The following is a 19,893-nucleotide window of genomic DNA, read 5'->3' as shown; positions in this document are numbered from 1 at the left end:
AACCTCCCGGCCGCTGCCAAACCTCTCCCCCTTCTGACCAGGATATCTAGAACGGCCGCCTGCAGCATGATGCAACCCAAATTATACAACGCTTTGTCTGCAATGCACGTGGCTGGAGAGAGCAAACACATGCGCATTCTCAAAAATGAACAGAATAAGGCCAATCATGGATAAAAACGTAGCACACTCCAGCCATCACGATACGCGAGAAGGGTGAACTTGTACAGACTCTGGTCAGAGCAAGTTATGAACCATTTTTTTTTCTCTTTATACATACATATATGTGTGTATACACACACACACACACAGAGGTGCTATCACTGAAGAAAATTCTAGTTAAGTGAGAAGTTTCACTGGCATATTTCTCCCCAGGCAAATTTAGATCCCGTTCTACTCCTGCTTTTACTGCTTGTTAGCTGGTACCAAGCATTTCCTTCTTATGTTGGGTGCTGCCCTGTACACCGAAGATGCAGTCATTCATGACACACCCAGCGTTCTCCAAAAAAGCTTACCAATCCAAACTTCTCACAGCAATTATTTCCTGACCGCAACCTGCATACTCTGCAGTTCACCACATTTCAGGGTAATTCAATTTGCTGTTCTGCAGGAAAAGGCAGAGAAGGGAACTGTATACAAGGAGACAAAATCAAGAGTACCAGCTGCAGCAAATTAACCAGTTTCATTGCAGGAATGCCAAGTCCCCAGTTCTTTGGGAAATGGTAAATTACACAGATAAGAAGTCACAGACATTAAAAGACAGTTCATCTTTCTCAGCTGCTGCTTCAGCTGATAAGAGTCCCATGCAAGTACCTTACTTTTCATACTGATTAGTGGCATCCATTTAGTGATATAATGCTAAGACTTTGCACAAATGATAAACATGATAAAATAATAAGTATGATAAACATGATAAAATAAAAACTCATAGCATTACTGCATTGCCAGAAAGTCCTCACAGCAACTTCCAGTGGAGCGGAGATGCCACCTCTCATCGCGGCGTCCTGTCCCTTCAACCTGTCATTGAAAAACCCCCGAAAGCAAAGCCCACCCAAACTACTCGCTGTCGTCTTCCAATCGTATCTCATACAAAGAGAGTGCCCCCAAGCTTTTTACAACGTTATTTTCCCCCTTCCATTTCAGCTCTTTTGCCATGATCACTGCACAGCAGCCACCATTCCCCAACAAAATTCAAAGAGTCATGGACTGCCAAACTGAGGAAGAAGAAACCTGTGAAGAGCAGTACGACTCTGAAAACTGCACTTGCGGCTCCAAGTGTGCATCATCAACAGCAGAATCCGACTCAGGTTTAAACCAATTTAAATACTGCAATTGCCATGGCATGCTAGCATTTCATACTTTCATTTTTCTCAATCTTTAAGTAGTAGATGTCATCATGTCACTTTTCCTTTTGATCTCTATTTTTTATCCACCATTTCCCCTTATGTTTGTATTTATTATCAGACCAAATTTACAAAAAGGATTATCTCTATAATTAAGATGTATGTTTAAAAAGGTCTCAGGATTTTATTTAATTATTTCTCAATTACAGTCAGAGATATGATTATAATTAATTGGGCTGGCACTGTTGAAGCTGTGGTATTACAAATTTCAGCAGGCTAAACTGTTCAAACACCTACCAGAGACTCCAGACAGGCATCAATTAAAATCCATGCAAGCCAGAGCAAAATTTTTCTTTGCAGTTAAAGATAATTTTCTGTCACCTATGCATATCCTGCTAACAGGCTTCCAACAACAGTACCGTGATTCAGAAGTGTCCTTGTCTTCAGTGAGATCAGCTGGAGCAGTTCAGCAGAGCTCTCCTGAAAAATCTCACCTCCAAGCCCACTTGCTATGATGAGACATGCTAGCACAACTGTAGTACTGACGCTCGCTGAACAGCACCGTATATGTCAACAAAAAGAGTATCTTACAACCCTCCTTTTGTGGAAGAATGGTTAAAAACTAACCACTAAAAAGAGCTAGGTTTTCTTCAGTGTAAGAATTAAATCCTAAATCCTTCTTCTGTAAAAAGAAGCTTAATGTTCTAAATCTGTTGGCCTCACAAATGAAAACTACAGCACCCCCCCCCCTACATGGCATACGCCAGCACAGTATGAACTACGGCATACCCCAAAATACAAGCTAACTTGGTCCTGAAAGTCTTCTAGCTGTATTAGCCAAGTTACATATTTGAATTAGTAGATTTTTCTAAAAGGCTCATTTCTGTCTGTAAATTGCCCACGCAAACACTCAGAATGGCAGGAAACGAGCGCTGCTCCTTCCACTCCCTGGCCAGCCAGAGCACCCACATCTGGACAGCAACCAGTCTCGAGGCCAACGGCCTGACGGCTTTCCTAGTCCATTTGCCTACATACTATCGTCACAAAAGACTTTTTAACGAGTTTCATATAAACACTTGCATATAAAAATACAAATTGTGTCTTTTCTTTCACAGATTCACCAGTAATTCTCGAAATACTACAGAACTGGGTTCCTAGAGTTTCCCACTACTTCGATAAAGAGCACTACACATACGTGGGCCACCAGATCGTCATTCAGGAGTCCATAGAACACTTTGGAGCCGTGGTGTGGCCGGGGGTAAGTACGTCATACGGCGCCCAGAAAGCTGACACGACAGAAGAGTAAACCATGACAGTGGCACACAAATATTAAGGAAGCTTTCTTAGATGACACTTCTGACAGTGGAGGTTTGCCTATGCGGAATGAAGTTGTGAAGTACTTCAGCAGAAAGGTCTGCTTTCTGCTAATTTGCCTGTTCATGCCAAAAGAACTGTGGCACCTAAGTATCTGTAAACAAGATATTGAAAAAAATTAAGGAAGGGAACTCAGGAAAAAGTGTTCAGCTTCTCCCATGTTTCAAATCAGTCACTGTTGGGAAACAAACAAACAATCAGCAGTACAAAAAGGAGGCTGAAAAAGAAAATTGCGAGAGATTAAATAAAGGAGTTTAAAACAATTAAATACGCTTTATTTAAAGAACAGGCTGGAACAGTTCCATTGCGGTGTGGAAAACCACACTTGCAAACAGTTCTTCAGTCTTTGCTTCTCCTGCTCTTAAAAACAGAATTCTATGTGGACTGAGTACACTGCCTTTGAGGGAAAAGAGGGTCAACTGATAAAGACATGAAAATTAGGATTTCAAAATTTTTCAGATCCACATTTATTGAAAAAGCTCAGAGAAAATGGCAGACAATTTCAAAACAATAGAGAGAAAGAAAGCATATGGGTGGGTGAAACAGTATCTCATTTTGAAATGTCAGATCATCAGTTCTCACGTTAATCAGGTGTCAGAATGCAGCTGGTAAAACTTTCCAAGAAAATCGAGAGGTTGCACAAATTGGACTGGTGATTCATTAGCTGTCAGCTTTCCCAGAGCAGGTAGCCAGTGTTGCATTATGAAAAGCACAAGAGTTAAAACAGCAACAGTAACACAACTCTAAAGATGAGAAGCAAAAGGAGGAACATAGTTTCTTTGGCATCAGTTTATGTTGTTTATAAACAGCCGATTTATGTTCTATTGATAAGATATTTACAAAGGTCTGATAACCAATGCTTCCATACAGCACAGTTATTTTTGTTTGGTTTGGTTTTTTTTAAAAGTTTATACTATTATCAATAGACAAGAGTTGGTAGATAACAAATTTTTAATATTTCCTTTGAAAAAAAAATTAAAAACAAACAAACAAAAAATTGGTTTTCAAAAAATCTCTGCTGAAGCCTGAATCTACTTTATGATAGTGATAATAAACCATAACGTTTATTATAATAAACCACAACATTACTTTTTACATATCGTTAAATCTCCTGTTTGCTGTTCTGACTGCATGGTTCACATCTAAACATTGCCTATCTTGAGCTGTCAGAGGACTCACAGTATATGGAAGTGTGTAGCAAATCCATATCCCATAAACCTAAAACTAAAAATAAGCTGTTTAATTTTTTTTTTTACACATAAAAAAAGGACACACAATAATTCTTTCCATTTTACATTTTTATGTTACAGCCTTCAGTGTTTTTCATTGTATTAAACCCCCCCCCCGTATAAAAACATCTAATGAATTTTTGTGCAACTTACCTGTTACCCTCTTATGGATGTGTTAACTGTTTTAGGCACTGGCTTTGTCTCAATATCTGGAATCAAATCAAGAACAATTCAACCTCAAAGACAAGAAAGTTTTGGAAATTGGCGCTGGAACAGGCTTGGTTTCCATTGTGGCCTGTATCTTAGGTTAGTAAATTTCTATTTCCTTTTGTGTTTGTGGTGAGAGATGATCTAGATCTGTCACTGTCACTTTAAGGCAATGAAGCAACAGTTGAAGTAAACTTTGTTTGTCACTGCTTTTTTAAAAATTAAAATTATTGTAAAATACTGTTTTGTTAATAAAGTAACTACCCTAGTTATAGGTGAGGGGGAAGCCAGGGAAATTATGTAGATAAAGTTTTATACATATATATATATGCTCAACTATGTATCTATGAATTGAAACAAATTCATGTTTTCTTTAGGAGCTTACGTTACAGCTACTGATTTGCCTGAAGTTCTTGAAAATCTCTCATATAATATTTCAAGAAATACACAGAACACGAATATGCACAAACCTGAAGTGAGAAAACTGGTATGGGGAGAAGGCCTCAATGAAGACTTCCCTCTATCAACTTATCATTATGATTTCATACTGGCAACTGATGTTGTATACCATCACACAGCTCTGGACCCCCTGCTAGCAACAATGGTGTATTTTTGTAAGCCAGGAACAGTATTACTATGGGCAAATAAATTTAGATTCAGTACAGACTATGAATTTTTGGAAAAACTTGGCAATATATTTAACACAACCATTCTAGCAGAATTTCCAGAATCAAATGTCAAGCTGCTTAAAGCCACGGTAAGAGAGAATTAAAGAGGAAACTATTAATAATTTTGATTTAATAGCAGCACCTTACAGTTTGGAATGTTTTGCAGCATTACAGTGCACCTTCTGTGCATTCATGTTTGTAAAGTTGCAGCTGTGAGTTTTGCATTATAAGTTATGCGAAAACTGGCAAGACAAATGATAAAGCAATTTGTCTCTGATTGATACATACGACCTGTTCAAACAGACCAATTCCACTCCACTGAAGGAACAATGTTAGTAGTAATAGTTAGTAAAAAGGCTTTAACAGAAAGCATTGATCTTCTGGGCTGCACTGAACTTCTGTTGTTTGTAAGGTGTTTTTCTTTCAGCAAGTTTCATTTATATACTCTTTTAGAAACCAATACAATTTTCAGCTTCGTTCTTTGTTTTTATTAATCATAAAATAATCTTTTAAAGTATCAGAGTGCACATGGTGTTTTTTTGATCTTCAACTTTGCACATTTATTCTGCTGTGTTTTACATTTTTAACATTATTAAACATATATGTATAGCTTTACAATACCTGATCAAGATTTAATGGTCTGGCACTTTTATACACGTATCAGCCTGCACTGATACTCAACTTCACATGGATTTTTGAGTTTGCCTGAAATCACTCCAAAATGAAGATTTACAAGAGCACCTATGCATCAGCAATTCCGAGTTACGCATTGCAACGGTTTGAGAGGTTGAATTTTTCTTAAAAAAATTAAATGTAAACTCTTGCAAACAATACAGGTAATGATGTCCTGTGACTTTAGTCTAATAAATAAGATTTTAGCTACTCTTGAAGTAGCTTTAAGGCCTTCATACAATTGAAATTAAGATCAAACATGTTAAAATTCAGTTTACTGTAAAAAATACAGAGCTTTTACAGGTTTGCAGTTAAAAGTAACAGTTAAGAACCTAACATGCATGCAGTAAGCCTTTCCAGCCTAATTCCAAATCCTTGGTGTTGGCAGTTCTGGCACATCCATTGCCAGCAATGGGATGCACAATAAGGAAACTCCCTGATGACAGGAGTTAGGTTAACAGGTATTAAGCTGTACCCAGGTGCCCAGGTGCCTTTACTGATAAATACACACAATTTGATAATCAGCATTCAGTAATGAAAACATGCGTTCCAATAAAAAGTCGAACTTATCTTTTCATATTCTGCCCATATAAAATCACTTTAAGTTTACAGTTGTTGGTTTGCTAGAATACACAATAATCAGGTGGATACATGACAGGAAGCCAATTTTCAGTGAAAGTTGCACAATGAGTCCATCCAAGCAACTTCATTAGCTGAAGAAAAGAAAGCAAACATTAAAAAATAAAAATAAAAATGAGAAGCTCTAGGGTCTTGTTCTTTTTAAAATCTAAATCCTTCCAACAAACACTGCACAGATATCAACGTCTTACTAAAGATGCTTATTATCAGAAAGGTAACAGATTGGAGAACTGGTGATGTTTGAATTACTTAGTCCTGAAAGGGGAAAAAGAAAACCATTCTATATGATCTACCATCTTTCAACTCAATACACAAAAATTTTGTCCTAGGAGCTACAGTAATTCCCATTAATTCTCCACCTATATTCTGCTAGCAATAATTGTGATTAACAGTAAAATAATAGTGGTCAAACAGCAACGTAATAGGATTTTAAATATGCAGAAGATCTTTGGCTAAGTTGTGTCTACTTTCTTTATGCCCCAAAGTAAGTTCCAGAAAGTAAATCTGCTAAAAATGACAGTTACTCACAAACTAGCTATTCTAGAAAATGAAAGAAGAAATCACGGTTAAAAATGGAGGCCAAGCCACGAAAGCCTGGATAAAGTTGTTAAGTTTAGCGACTTCTACAATGTAAAAGGTATCAGAAATTCAAAAAGACTTGTATCTTACTTTTAAAAGCTTACTCAGCATGAACATAGGCCCTTACTTTTCCAAATACACCTTACCTGAATGCAGTTTTTCAAGTTGTCCTTTGTTGGCTTCTCTTCTGCAAGTTTTGTGGCAAACTTGAGACCTCTCCCATACATTTTATTTACCAATGCATGCTTATAGGCAAAAGTCAAAACCTACAATGCGAAAACAAAAACAAATTAGATATTTTAATATTTTAATTTTACAAGGCTTAACAAGCAATAGCAGATTCTGGTCAGGTAGCAGAAGTGATTTAAACAAAGTAAAACACACAAGATAGTTTGCATTTTTCTTTGCAGTAAAACAGATGATTCACAGTAGTAGTTATAAACATGAACTTCCTAGAGACTACTTCTGACTTCAGAACATCTTACGTAACACAGATGTCACTACTCTAGTTTTTTTATTCATCACATTTCTAGCTTCTTTGGATCTTCATTCTCTAGAGGGAACTGTATAGTATTAAAAAAAAAAATAATCAAGAAATAGGCAGATATATCTTTGACCCACAGAAACGAAGACCCAAGTGAGAGTTTTGATTCACAAACTTACTGCAGAAACAAGTATGAATGTACATAGTGAATGATATATACACACACACACACACACACACACAGAGAAATTCACATAATTATAAACAAGCAATGAAGACAGGTAAGCATGAAGACAAACCTCAGGTTTTGGGTCAGCTCCTCACTATTGGTAATTTATTAAGAAGAGATTATTAAAAAAGATTTCTCTTAATAATACTAATTCTAAAGAGACAGCTTACAATACTTGTCAATGCTATAACTAACATGCACAAATGAATGTGTCTACTTAAGAACTAATGTAAAATAAATCAGGTTCTTAACACCCAAACACTGACAGCGTTCAGGGTGTTGCAAGATAGCTCATACCATTTCACCAGTTACAGCACTAAGAATTAGTGCAATCAAGACATTGTTTCGTATATTCCCTTTGGAACACTCATAGTAAATAGCTTTTTTTTTTATTTTTTATTGAAGGGTGACATAGCAGCAAAGTTGGTGAATATGGTGGTGCTTCTGTTGTTGGCAAAGTTTATGAAATCTCGTATTAGAGTTTGCTATTCATTTTCCCTCACTCATTACAATATTTTTCCTTTCCTCTGTCATCTCCAACAAAAGTTACATTTTTCCCATTCCATTAAAAAAAGCTAACAAAAACACTTCAAGGATGTTTAGAAATAAATATTTTGCATTACAGCAAAAGAAAAAATTAAATATTTCTTAAGAACATAAACATTAAGGAATCCAAGATCCGAATCCTGCAAGGACTGAAGAACCTGCCTAATTTTAGCTGCCTGAACGCCTCCCCTGAATGTTAATCACAAGCACAAGTCTTTGCAGGGTCAATACTTAAAAGACTGAGCTAAAAAAAAAAAAAAAAAAAGAAATAACAAGCTTAATTATCAAGCAAAGGTGTAAGTCTGAAACTCTAAAGTATATGCCAAGCAGAGTTGCTCATTCTTCTGTCTTCAAGTACTTATTTTGTTGTGTTGAAGTACTCACTTAAGCTGTTGTAGCTTAAAACACACACATATATGCAACAATGAGCATACAGCACCACTCACATATAGATTTTCCAAATATTGCTATTGGAAAAATACTTTGCATGCTGCATTCTCAATCCAATTATTTTGGATATTTTCCTAAAGCAAAACACATTAGCAAACACTTCTGAATAACTGCTCAGTGGATCCATTAGCGGATTTAGTTGGTTAAACTAAACTTAAAAAAAAAAAAAAATCCCTTCTGTGAACGATGATAGAACCACAAAACCAAACCAAAAACGAAACAAAAAAAAAAATCAAATGAAAAATGCATTGGAGCTCTCAGCAAATATAACATATCGGAGGCTAACCAGAAATAATGTCACTGCTCTATTAAGAAAGCTCTTACCTGACCCTGTAAGTTTTGAATGGTTATTGAACATCAGTGATAAAGGCAGGAGGAAAGCCACTTGACAGCATTTCTTTTCGTAACAGGGCTTCCTAGAGTTTTTGTGGCAAGAAAACAAAGCATTTTACGAAACACCCTTGCTCTGGCCAAATAAAAGTTTGGGTATTTCTAAATGAGAAAAAAGTTCTCTGCTGGACCAAAAGGTTGAAAACAATGCTCCAAGAGCTCTTGATAAATGACAATAATTTCTGTCTTAGTGCTTGGAAAAAAAAAAAAAAAAAAAAAACACCAAAAAAACAATCAACTGTATACAAGTTAAGTAAAACTACTAGAAGCTCATTAGCACTTCAGAAGTTAAGAATAATGCATGAGATGCTTTAAAATCAGAATAGATTTACAAACAAAAAAGTGTTAGATAAGAAATAATACTTTATAACTTGTACACATATTGGTCAAATTAAGCCTTGTAATTAAAATATTGCAAGCTTTACAAGATCACGAAAGTGAAGATTATGATTCCTTGATATGGGTAAACAAAACAAACTGGAGTGCTATTAAGATGTAACAGAGAAAACAGCTGCTATCTGAATGTATAACAACAGCAAATAAACCAATTCGTAGTATCTAAAAGCAATCACTAGATGAAAGAATAGGAGTGAATTCTACGTATTTGATATTATTTCATAATGTCAATAAATATAATTAAGGCTAGCTTTTACAGAACAAGTGGCCCAGAAATTAGCCAAAGAGTGATAAACAAAAGGTAATGAGAAAAGGCAATGCATACTTCTAGGATACGGGGCCGGGGAAATCACTGGTAGATACTTTGTTCCCCAAGCTAATGGCTTGTAATACTAAGTATGCTAAGAGCCAGACCCATGAAAGTGGTTGGATGTTCATCTCCTAATTAGCTGCCTAACTTGCCATTGGCTGCATAAAGATAAGTATTCAGGACAGTAAAATGCTGAAATGATCTCTCTCAAGACATTCGCAGGGTTACAGTATTTAAAAGCCTGAAAATACTCTAAAAAATAACACTTTTTGAATCCAGCAAGACTAAACTACCTAATAAAACTTTTCTAGTATCCTAATACTGTTACCTACGAAAAGACTTGTATAATCAGTTACTTCATTATTTAAACAGTTTATTAATATTTACCTACATTTACAAATAATTCAAATACTAGTTTAAGCGATATAATCTATAGATAACACACTCCAACTACTTGTAAGAACACTGAAGTCGTAATATTTATAATTACCATCAAACAAGTTTTTTCAGGTTCATATACATCCATGGTAATAAACTAAGGTTTCTTAGCTACGTTTGTTGTCTCCTCTCTGCTCTACCCGCTGGCCTATTACAAATAAAAGCAATATTCATATAAAAAAATTGATCCATCGTATGTTCAAGAGAGGGAGGGGAGTTAAGGGAATCAAGTATTCAGCAACAAGTTTTGGGCAGTGGCTGAATACGATCAGCTGGAAGAGACAGCTACATCTGACAGTGCACAGTAATATGAAAAACAATCCAGCTAAAGACATTTAAAAGACAAGATGGAAAGGTCTGGGCCTTTTATTTGTTTTTAAACATGACTTTTTGCTTATCCTCAACAGCTAGTTTAAAGGTTGAGGGGCATTAAGTTATACAGATGAGTCATTCCTAGAAATAAACAGGCAACATCCTACTACTCTCCTGTAGCAATTTTGTTTAAAACTGGGGATTTTGGCCTACAAATTTTAAAGCTATGTTCTAGGTAAAAGAAAAATTGCACAATTTATATTCCATTACTAAAAACCCTAAAGCAATATCACAAATGTGTTAGCATAATCAAATACTTGCTGCATAGAGCTGTCTCAGCTGGAGTTTATTTGAATCACTTTTGCATACACAGGGGACACATTTTCTTTCATGTTTCATTTAAAATAAACTTTCAGAGACAAGTGATCTAACTAGAATAGCTGAAAGCGTGAACCAACACATTTACTATCAAAAGTCAGCACCAGCTTCCCTACATACTTGCTGTAGTACGGGGACAAGCACAATACTTCAATGGAAAACAGGCGGTTCAAAGGAACTAATGAATTCCCTGTGCCAACACAGGTGTTACACCTGCAGAGGGGTGGTGAAACAAGTGATAGTACTTGGTTTATGAGAGGGTGAGCAGAAACACACAGAGAAGTGATTATGTTCCTGATTCATCTTTAAAAACAACATCGAAGAAAACACGATCTCTCTTTGTGTTCAAGAATTTACGTAGCCTTTTCATTACTGACATCTGGAGGAACTTTTGACTTACAGGAAGCTTAGAAGTAAAAACACTTGGACCAATGTTTCTATCTAAAGCCAGATGTATACTTGAATGATCAGTGCAGTATTCAAGTGCCTTATTTCCATCCTTTCTCATCCAGTTCCATCTTTTGAGTGCCAATGCCACAAAGCCATGTTCGCGCACAAGAAGAGCTCCACGTTTTCGTTTCCAGCACAGTGCTTTAGAATAAGCTGGCTGCCTCTTGAGGACTCTCATTTGAAGGACATTCACACAAGGTCTGTCCCTGATCCTACATCACTACTCCACTCTGCCCTTCCTCCTTCCAGACCTCTCCTATTCCCCAGAAGGCAAACGAGTCATGCAAGGTTAGGTGACAGAGCCAAGTCACAACACTTCATTTTATCAGTTCAGTCTAAGTCAGTCTAGAGTAGCATCACAGAAAGGCTGTTAAAGCCATAATTTCTTGTTTTCTACCAAGGTGAATTTGCCAAGCACAAGTCAGCTGGACTGAAGAACATAATCAATGCTTTTCCCCTTGCCCTAGCAAAAATACTTGTTTCTGAGACAAAATCTGTTTTGAAGGCTTAAACACCACTTTTCAAAATTAAGTCCTCAACATTGTTCCTAAACTCCCTGTGTCAAAGGAAGCAAGCTACATGAACAGTACAGTTCCCTTTAAACAGTCAAAACTCCAAATTTTCCTCTAACAGTCTGTAAAATGAAATTATTTGCACTAAGCTGTTAAATTCATTTTTAAAATAGCAAAATATTCCAGAAGTACAAGAGCATATTGCATGCAACACCGAGGTGGAGATTTATACAACTATTTCTTCCCAACAGACAGAAGCTGCTGCAAAGGACGAAGACCAAAGGCCACTGCAGATACTTAAAACATTCTATTGGCCCACCTCTAGGGTAGAAGATGCTTATTTTTATTTGAACAGGAAGCTGAGAGAGCTCTAAGCACAATCCCACTTACAAAACTTGTCAGCCATTATAAATAAAAATGAATGAATACTGATCAGACAGCTGAGGTGGGTGGAACGAAGGAACTGTAAAGCATTAAGTTCATTTTTCAAGAAAAGTTACAGCCCATGATACACATGTACAGCTATTCTCACAGTTTACCACAAAGACAGCAGGAATATAACTGAATTTTTTCCTTATGCTTTTTTGTGTCAGGCCATATCATAGTTATGTAGTCTTAGTCATTAATAGTGACCCTTAAAAAAAAGGTAAATAAAGCATAATTGGATCTTCATCATATGTTTATGATTTAGAATGACCAAAGAACATTCTGTCATTGGCTGGAAACTGTAGTGCCAACAACTGAAACAGCTGGTCTGAACAGTGTAATTGCCAGTTCCTAAGAAAACTACTAGATGGACATGACATCTGCTAGTAAAGGAAATGAAAGAATATGAACAGCAGCAAGCATGAAACTTCTAGGAAGCAATAAAGGAAAGACAAAAAAGTTTGATTGAAAATAAACTCCCTTTGCCATAGCCCTAGTCCTTTTCTCCAAATCTGTTATCAAGGAAAATCGAGTGCTCTATCTCCTTTCAAAGCAAAGTTCTCAATCCCATCAAGGCCCAAGTCACACTATTCTCACTCCTCAACCCTTTCAAAGAGTTTCCAGAAAAAGAAAACCTCAAAGTACAAAAGTGAACAACTGAAAGTCTCAGTTCCAATAATCATATGAAAGCTTTAAGTAGCAGCATGTATTTCTTTCCCTTCAAACTTTTTTTTTTTCTTTATCTATAGGTACTGCTGGGATTAGAATTACTGAACAGTATCATAGGAGAGATGAGAGGTTACATCCATCATGTGATCTTTAGACACATTAAATTGATAACTAGCAAAACTAAGACTACATCATTACTGACACATACACGCTCCCAAAAAAGCATGAAGAAAGCCACCATAGAAACTGGTGAGCTACACAAATTATTTGCCAAGCAGTCACTGAATCACAAAATGGTTGAAGGTGGAAGGGAGCTCTGGAGATCATCTAGTCCAAACTCCCGCTCAAGGCAGGGACACCTATAGCAGGTTGCCCTGGATCACGTCCAATTAAGTTTTGACTGCCTCCAGGGAATGAGACTTCACCACCTCTCCAGGCAACCCACTGTAGCGTTTGATCACCCTCACAGTAAAAAAATGCAAACACCCCCCCGCCAAAAAAAAACAAAAACAAAAAAACCCCACACACAACCCCTCCCCCCCCCAAACCCCCCAAAAAACACCATAGAAAAACCAAAATACAACTTTTTCTTAAGTAGAAGTTCCTGTGTTTTAGTTTGTACCCGCTGCCTCTTGTCCTGTCACTGGGAACCACTGGGAAGAGCCTGGATCCATCTTCTTTACTCCCCATCATGTATCTATATATATATAGACAAAACCTCCTTGAACTTTCTCTTCTCCAGGGTGAACAGTCTCAGCTGCTCCTCATAAAACAGATGCTCCAGTCCTTAATCATCTTTGTGGCCCTCGTAATACTACTTATACTAGTAACCATAACTGTACTGATACAGGGCAATTTGTCCAGCAGCAAGAGAACATAGAAGATAAACTGTATGCAGGGCCAGGCAGGGTGGAGTAAGTGAGGCTACATGTGGGTACAGGACAGAAAGGCTGCAGAAAAGCACAGGACAAAGATGTACCCCAGGGGTCATTAGGATGTAGCATGACAGGCTCATTTTCTCCATTTTCAGAAGCCACTCATTTAAAATACCCAGAGAACTCTAGAATGTTTCTGGGCTAAAAGTATCCTCAATGTACTGGGTTTGGCTGGGATAGAGTTAATTTTCTTCATAGTAGCTAGTATGGGGCTATGTTCTGGATTTGTGGTGGAAACAGTGTTGATAACACAGGGGTGTTTTAGTTACTTCTGAGCAGTGCTTACACAGAGTCAAGGCCTTTTCTGCTCCTCACACCACCCCACCAGTGAGTAGGCTGGGGGTGCACAAGAAGCTGGGAGGGAGCACAGCCAGGACAGCTGACCCCAACTGACCAAAGGGCTATTCCATACCGTATGATGTCACGCTCAGCATATAAAGCCGGGGGAAGAAGAAGGAAGGGGGGGACATTCAGAGTGATGGCATTTCACACACAATGGAGCCCTGCTTTCCTGGAGATGGCTGAACACCTGCCTGCCGATGGGAAGCAGTGAATAAATTCCTTGGTTTGCTTTGCTTGTGTGCGCAGCTTTTGCTTTACCTATTAAACTGTCCTTATCTTAACCCACGAGTTATCTCACTTTTACGTTTCCAATTCTTTCCCCGATCCTGCTGTGCCGGAGTGAGCAAGTGGCTGTGTAGGGCTCACGACAGTCAATTAGTTTAGATTTCAATTTGACTAGTAAAAAACAATAGGGAAAAGCAGACAAACATACTGCATAAACAGGATGGAAGTTATTTCCATATGAAATGTTACAAAAATCTAAAAAGTTTTGTTGCCTTTCAGTACCAATTTAACCATACAGAAGCATCAATTTTCAGAGCAAAACCTGAATATGCACTTAGACAAATCCATGGTTAAGGCAGTCAAAGAGACAGGTTCAATCCCTAATCTGTGCGATTCAAATCAATTACTCATTCCAGGTCCAGAGCACACAGCTCGAAAGTGCCAGGAATCGGTATCTGTCTTGAAAAAAACCCGTAACAGTGATAAACTCCCAACAAGATGTCTATATTGGCAGTTTTTCCAGTGAAGTTATTCCCATCAGGTTTAAAAATCAAAAAACAGAATTAAACCAGGGGTCACTATACTGGAATACAGTACTATATTTACAAATAGCAAGAAAATCATGTGCCAGACAATATGGTTAAAGCACAAAATCTCCTATCACGGGATATTGTAACCAGTTAAAGATTAGAAAAGAAATGCTGAAAGGATGTAAGTGTACAAGAATATATACATTAAAAGAAGTGAGGGTAACCACCATCAACCTTCTTGTTCAGACCTCCAGCTAAAGCACAAGTTCTTACTGTGAAGATTATTTACTGTAAAGGAAATTAAGCAAATTTTTTTAATTTCAAAGTTTTTCTGAAGTGCTTTGGCAATTTAACTGAATTATAAACAAATACAGTGGTCACTTCATGTTCCACTAAAACACAGCCATATGCAAGAATTAAGTACAGCAACTAATTAATACTCAATAACTCAACAGTTAAAGTCATAAACTCTGTAAATTAAAAGCTACATAACTAATAACCTACAATGGATTTTTTTTTTTTTTTTTCTTCTGGAATAGCTGTCTTGAATGAAGCGGACAAAAACTTAAATCTGAGGATCAGGAACCTTGAAATGACAGGGAAATCTGTGCTAATTAATATGCAAGTGTAATTATTTCCAAGGGTTTCTTCCTTTACCTCTACAGACATTACTGACAGCATAACACAAAACTTCTCTTGTCCATAGCGTAGAAGAGGCTACAGAATGCAGGACTGAACAGAGTAGGGATGCTGCACACTTCTGTGTGTGTACAGCTAGAACAGCGCAGAGGTTAATCAAAAACATTGCCTGAAAGGTACAGAAAGAAGCAATTCAATAAAGCAAGCAGCTTTTTCATGGAAATCTGGTACTGTTCTATACCCTTCCCTTAACCTCTACATTCACATGCACAGGGATGGGCTTACCATGGATTAGACAGGCTTGGCAAAACCTCTGTGGAAAAAGGTCATTAAGGAAGCACAACACATGGGAACAGCATGACAAAGTAGAAGGGAGGAATGTATGAGGCTGTGCACACGAAGGCGGTGCATAATTCCAGGAGAAACCATCAAAAAACCCAACATGCAAAAGACAAAAAGTCTGCTCTGCTCTCTTACCTTGCTGTCAAAAAGATCAGTCCATTTTGTTGTTTCCCAGAACGTCTCTGTCAAAGCTTCTGAGCAGCTCTCATGATCCTCATCTTTGCCTTCTGCATCACTAGAAGCAGCCCCTTCTTGGGCCTGCAGATGAAGAAGTTGGTCAGCCAGTGCACTTCCTTTTCGACAAAGTGCATCCACTAAAGTAGTCTTCTGTTTTTCCATTTCACTAGAAAAAAACCAGCATGAAAAATATTAAGGACTTCTTGCAGATACCTCATTAAGGACAGAATGAGCGCTGTACTGAGTTTAAGCTAAAAAGTTTGCAGCAGTTAGTACACACAAATATTAAAATAAACACGGAGATAGTTTTTAAAGCGTGGCTGTTTACTATAAATTAAACTAATTATGAGAAATTACGTAGAGACACTATGCATTAAACAAGCTCAATCATTCTTTTAAGTCTGAAATGCCTTTTATGTCTTAAGGCCAGGGCAACTCAGGATTCTAAAACTGAGTAAGCCAGCATCTAGAAATACAGCTTTATAGTTCTTGGCATTATAAACAGAGAGAGAGTCAAATCCACCACTAACATAAGCAGATACAATTCTGCTGACTTCAAAGGAATTGCACCCATTTAAAGCACCATTGAATTTGGTGTTCAATTTCAGATGTTAGATTCAACCACATGACCTAATGGGTCAACTTACCAAGAAATATTTAGAATGAAGTTTATTAGGTCATAGCTTTGCTTTTATATCAGCAATTCTAGAATTATACACAAATATTCAGGACAGCTAGAATAGACAGCCTAGTTTTACAACTGAAATCTGGTATTTTATCTAAAATAATCAACAAATATGCATCTCCCATTTTAAGGGCCTAATCTTCAAATCTGCTGCTCTGTTTACAACTAAAACAGCACCACACCACACACTGCGAAATCCACCAGTTATTCTCCAGACTAGAGTGTCACCTTCAAAATACTGTCTTCCTAAGGATATATACTGGTAACTCAGAGGAACGATTTAAAACTAAAGAAAAAAAACAGGTCTCAAAAATACTCTGAAGCACAACTATGGTCATCATGCTTTTCACAAATGAAATCTTTTGCAAGCAGTTACTTCTTTGACTGCTGTCAATTTTGTTTTCAAATACAGATCCAAAAGGTTGCAAAATATTCTGAAAAGGCAGGCAGCATTCAAAACACACACCTCTATATCGATATTCTAGTGGTCCCTCTGCTCTGAAATTAAGCTTGATATAAAAACTTAATACCCCATTTTTTGACACATTTAAGTCCTGAAAGCACCCTTGTTTATTTTATTTCATATTTCTAAGTAAAAATTTGCAGGTTTCAGCGTTCTGGACATATAAGAAGAGAATAAAATAATTTTGCAGTCAAGTTTGAAATTACCTGTGCCCCCCAAAATAACACAAGTTTTTCAAAACGGTTATAGTCATTCCATTTCTTATAAGCAAAGACAAAATACATAGATTACAGAAATAGGATGCAAGAAAATTATTTACTGGGTAGGTACTTTTTTATAGTAGTTGCATCAGGCCTGGGATCAGTCTTCATGGCAAAATATACTGCTAACGCTGTCTGATCAATATGAGAGATTACAGTATTTGCAGCTTCAACAATTTCATCAAGTCTTTTCATTCGTTCCTAAAAGAATTAAAAAAACAAAACCAAACGTGTTTAGCACTATGAAATCACACTACTTGATTGTTGATTCCACTAACACTAGGATAATTGCAAAGGTATACAGAAATAATATTAGGTAATTCAACATGTCCTTTTCTCCACTTTCTCCAATTTTTGATTCAAAAAAACTTAAAAGAAGTCTGCATTATCAGGATTTCCCGCGTATGTAGTCCACTTCACTAAAAAAAACTGTAAAATCTGACGTGGGTGTATGCAAAATGCAGAGTTTACAGAAAGAAAACCACCTTTCAGTACAAATTAATGTTCTTAAATTATGGTAGCAGTTATTCATTTCAGACAAATATAAAATCACAATAAATTCAACAGAAAATTATTCAAGCGACTGACACATACACAAAGCTGTTTATCTTCAAGATAAACAAATAAGCAGACATGTAAATTTTTCTGTTCATGGTTCTCATTTTTGAGGACAATGACAGATGGTGGATTTAGCTGTGTCATTTCAAGGGGTTACTGTCCTTAGTTGTCTGAGCAATTCTGCTAGAAGAAATTACTAATCCAGTAAAGGAGCAGAATGGGATGTGTGCTTGTCTCGGTAACCACCATTTAGAATAATACGATTGCAGCCAGTAAGGAAATGTACAATGTTTTTAACTTAACAAAGAGTAAATGATAAGCAAACACACTACAGGTAGGCATACTTTCTTCGATTCTGCTCTGGGATTAAGTAAATCACAGTCAGTTAGGGAGGCACCTGTCAATCTAATTAGGAATTTCTACTTTATAGTACTAAGTACAGCTACGGCAGTCACTTCAAGACCAAACATGTATGAAAAAAGATTCAGTTGTTTAGGCTACATGGATGTACTGAGACAAATCAAGTTTAAAAAGTGTTAAATAACCTTTTCAGAATCCAGCTGATGAAGTCTTGCAACGTACAATGGAAGATGATTAGGAAATGCTTCTTTCAACTCATTATACACGTCAGTGGTATCCAGCCTAGAAGAGAGGAGGACATAGCATGAAAGTACAGATTCTGGATATTTTTTTGTACAGCTGCTTCAAGCTTGTATAATCATGACAGCAGACATACTTGGTCATCCACTGTATTTTTAGATCTCTTAAAGCTTCAGCAAATTCTTCTTTTACATCTTTTTCTTTTTCCTGTTCTCTTTCTTTCTCCTTGCTGCCATTTTTACTCTTTGAAGGTGATGGTATCAGATGATAGTGAACAGTAAGGACATCCTGGAGGTGGGAAAAGAGACACATACTGAGAGGGATACGGTACACTTTTTTTCTGATGCTATATAAAAGCTAAATCATACAAAGCAACTACGCATACACTGAGTAGCAATTCTGAGAGCAAAGGTATTAGCCATTAAGAAGTCAGGAACTGCTTTAACTTTTTGTTTTAAGCAATGCAAGGATGTAAATATTAAAACAGCACACTGGGTGTAAGACAAGAAAGCAAGTTTGACATTTTTGTATTCATATAATTTTACATAATATTAGTTAGGGAATCAGAAGGGTGGGGTGTTTTTTTGTTTGTTTATAAAAAAGCAAATAACTTGGTTAAAAGGCAAAGGAAAAAAATCAGTTAGCGATCCTATCCTACAAATCTGGCAATAAACAAATGAATAAACATGACTGAATTCTAAAAAGTAATACCACAGTAGCATAAACATGAATCATGCCATAGGATACACAAGCTTATTCCTCCTGAGACAATTTCTTCCATGTGCCTACTGAAATAGCTGGTGCATCCACAGACAACTGTTTTCCAGTTTGCTGCTACAGACTTTCCAGTTTCACCCATATCTGTACTCAAATTAAGTAGACACAACAGCAAGATTTTTTTTAAACCCTATATGCTAGCATAGAAATATCACTATAGTTTGAGTTCATGCTAGACTAGTCAACAATTACCATGAGAAAATCAGCTCCAGCTATTTAAAAGGAAAATCCTAACTGATCTTAGACCATGCTCTGAAGTCCATTTCCTAAGATGATTTACATATAAATTTGCAAATAAGCCAACATGAGATTTGTCATTGCTTCTAAAACATTACAATTGCTGGGGGAGGCCATTTTCTTGTTTTTGGTTTTAATGTTGCAATTTTTAAAAAAGGCTCTTCCCAAACAGTGACGATACATTATTTTACATATATTTTGCAGAGAGGATCACTTCAGTTTAAATCTTCTAGATACCATTACTCTGTTGCAACATTGTGAAAAATAGTGTTGCATGCTCAACTGCTGTGGCAATTTAATTATTCATACCAGTTATTCCAAAATACATTCGTGAGACTATGTTTCCCATAAACCAGGTCAGCGTTGCATAATGAAATGAAATCTTGTGTGCAAGATGGAGTTATTTCAGGTTATTTAAATAGCGA

General features: G+C 36.8%; 2 protein-coding genes across 2 annotated transcripts in view; one reads left to right on the top strand and one right to left on the bottom strand.

Annotated features, from left to right (window-relative positions):
• Positions 1–690: 690 nt before the first annotated feature.
• METTL21C (methyltransferase 21C, AARS1 lysine) lies at positions 691–4,922 on the top strand (the record flags this gene model as incomplete). Its single annotated transcript, XM_082336104.1, has 5 exons — positions 691–719; positions 1,141–1,304; positions 2,456–2,598; positions 4,132–4,249; positions 4,528–4,922. The coding sequence occupies 5 exons, from the start codon at positions 691–693 to the stop codon at positions 4,920–4,922; spliced, it is 849 nt and encodes a 282-aa protein (XP_082192230.1).
• A 20-nt stretch (positions 4,923–4,942) lies between these two features.
• The window catches only part of TPP2 (tripeptidyl peptidase 2), a 55,841-nt gene continuing 40,890 nt past the window's right edge, over positions 4,943–19,893 (bottom strand). Inside the window, exons 25-30 of the mRNA XM_082336093.1 lie at positions 18,591–18,742; positions 18,400–18,496; positions 17,367–17,497; positions 15,847–16,054; positions 6,855–6,974; positions 4,943–6,203 (exon numbers count right to left, since the gene is read on the bottom strand). Coding sequence (XP_082192219.1) covers positions 6,114–6,203; positions 6,855–6,974; positions 15,847–16,054; positions 17,367–17,497; positions 18,400–18,496; positions 18,591–18,742 — 798 coding nt within the window. The 3' untranslated portion in view covers positions 4,943–6,113. The remainder of the gene's footprint in view (positions 6,204–6,854; positions 6,975–15,846; positions 16,055–17,366; positions 17,498–18,399; positions 18,497–18,590; positions 18,743–19,893) is intronic.

The sequence above is a fragment of the Platalea leucorodia genome, assembly GCF_965183815.1.
Source record: "Platalea leucorodia genome assembly, chromosome: 2".
Classification (NCBI taxonomy): Eukaryota; Metazoa; Chordata; class Aves; order Pelecaniformes; family Threskiornithidae; genus Platalea; species Platalea leucorodia.
The sequence above is the reverse complement of the archived record's forward strand: the minus strand, read 5'-3'. Positions and strand labels throughout refer to the sequence as shown.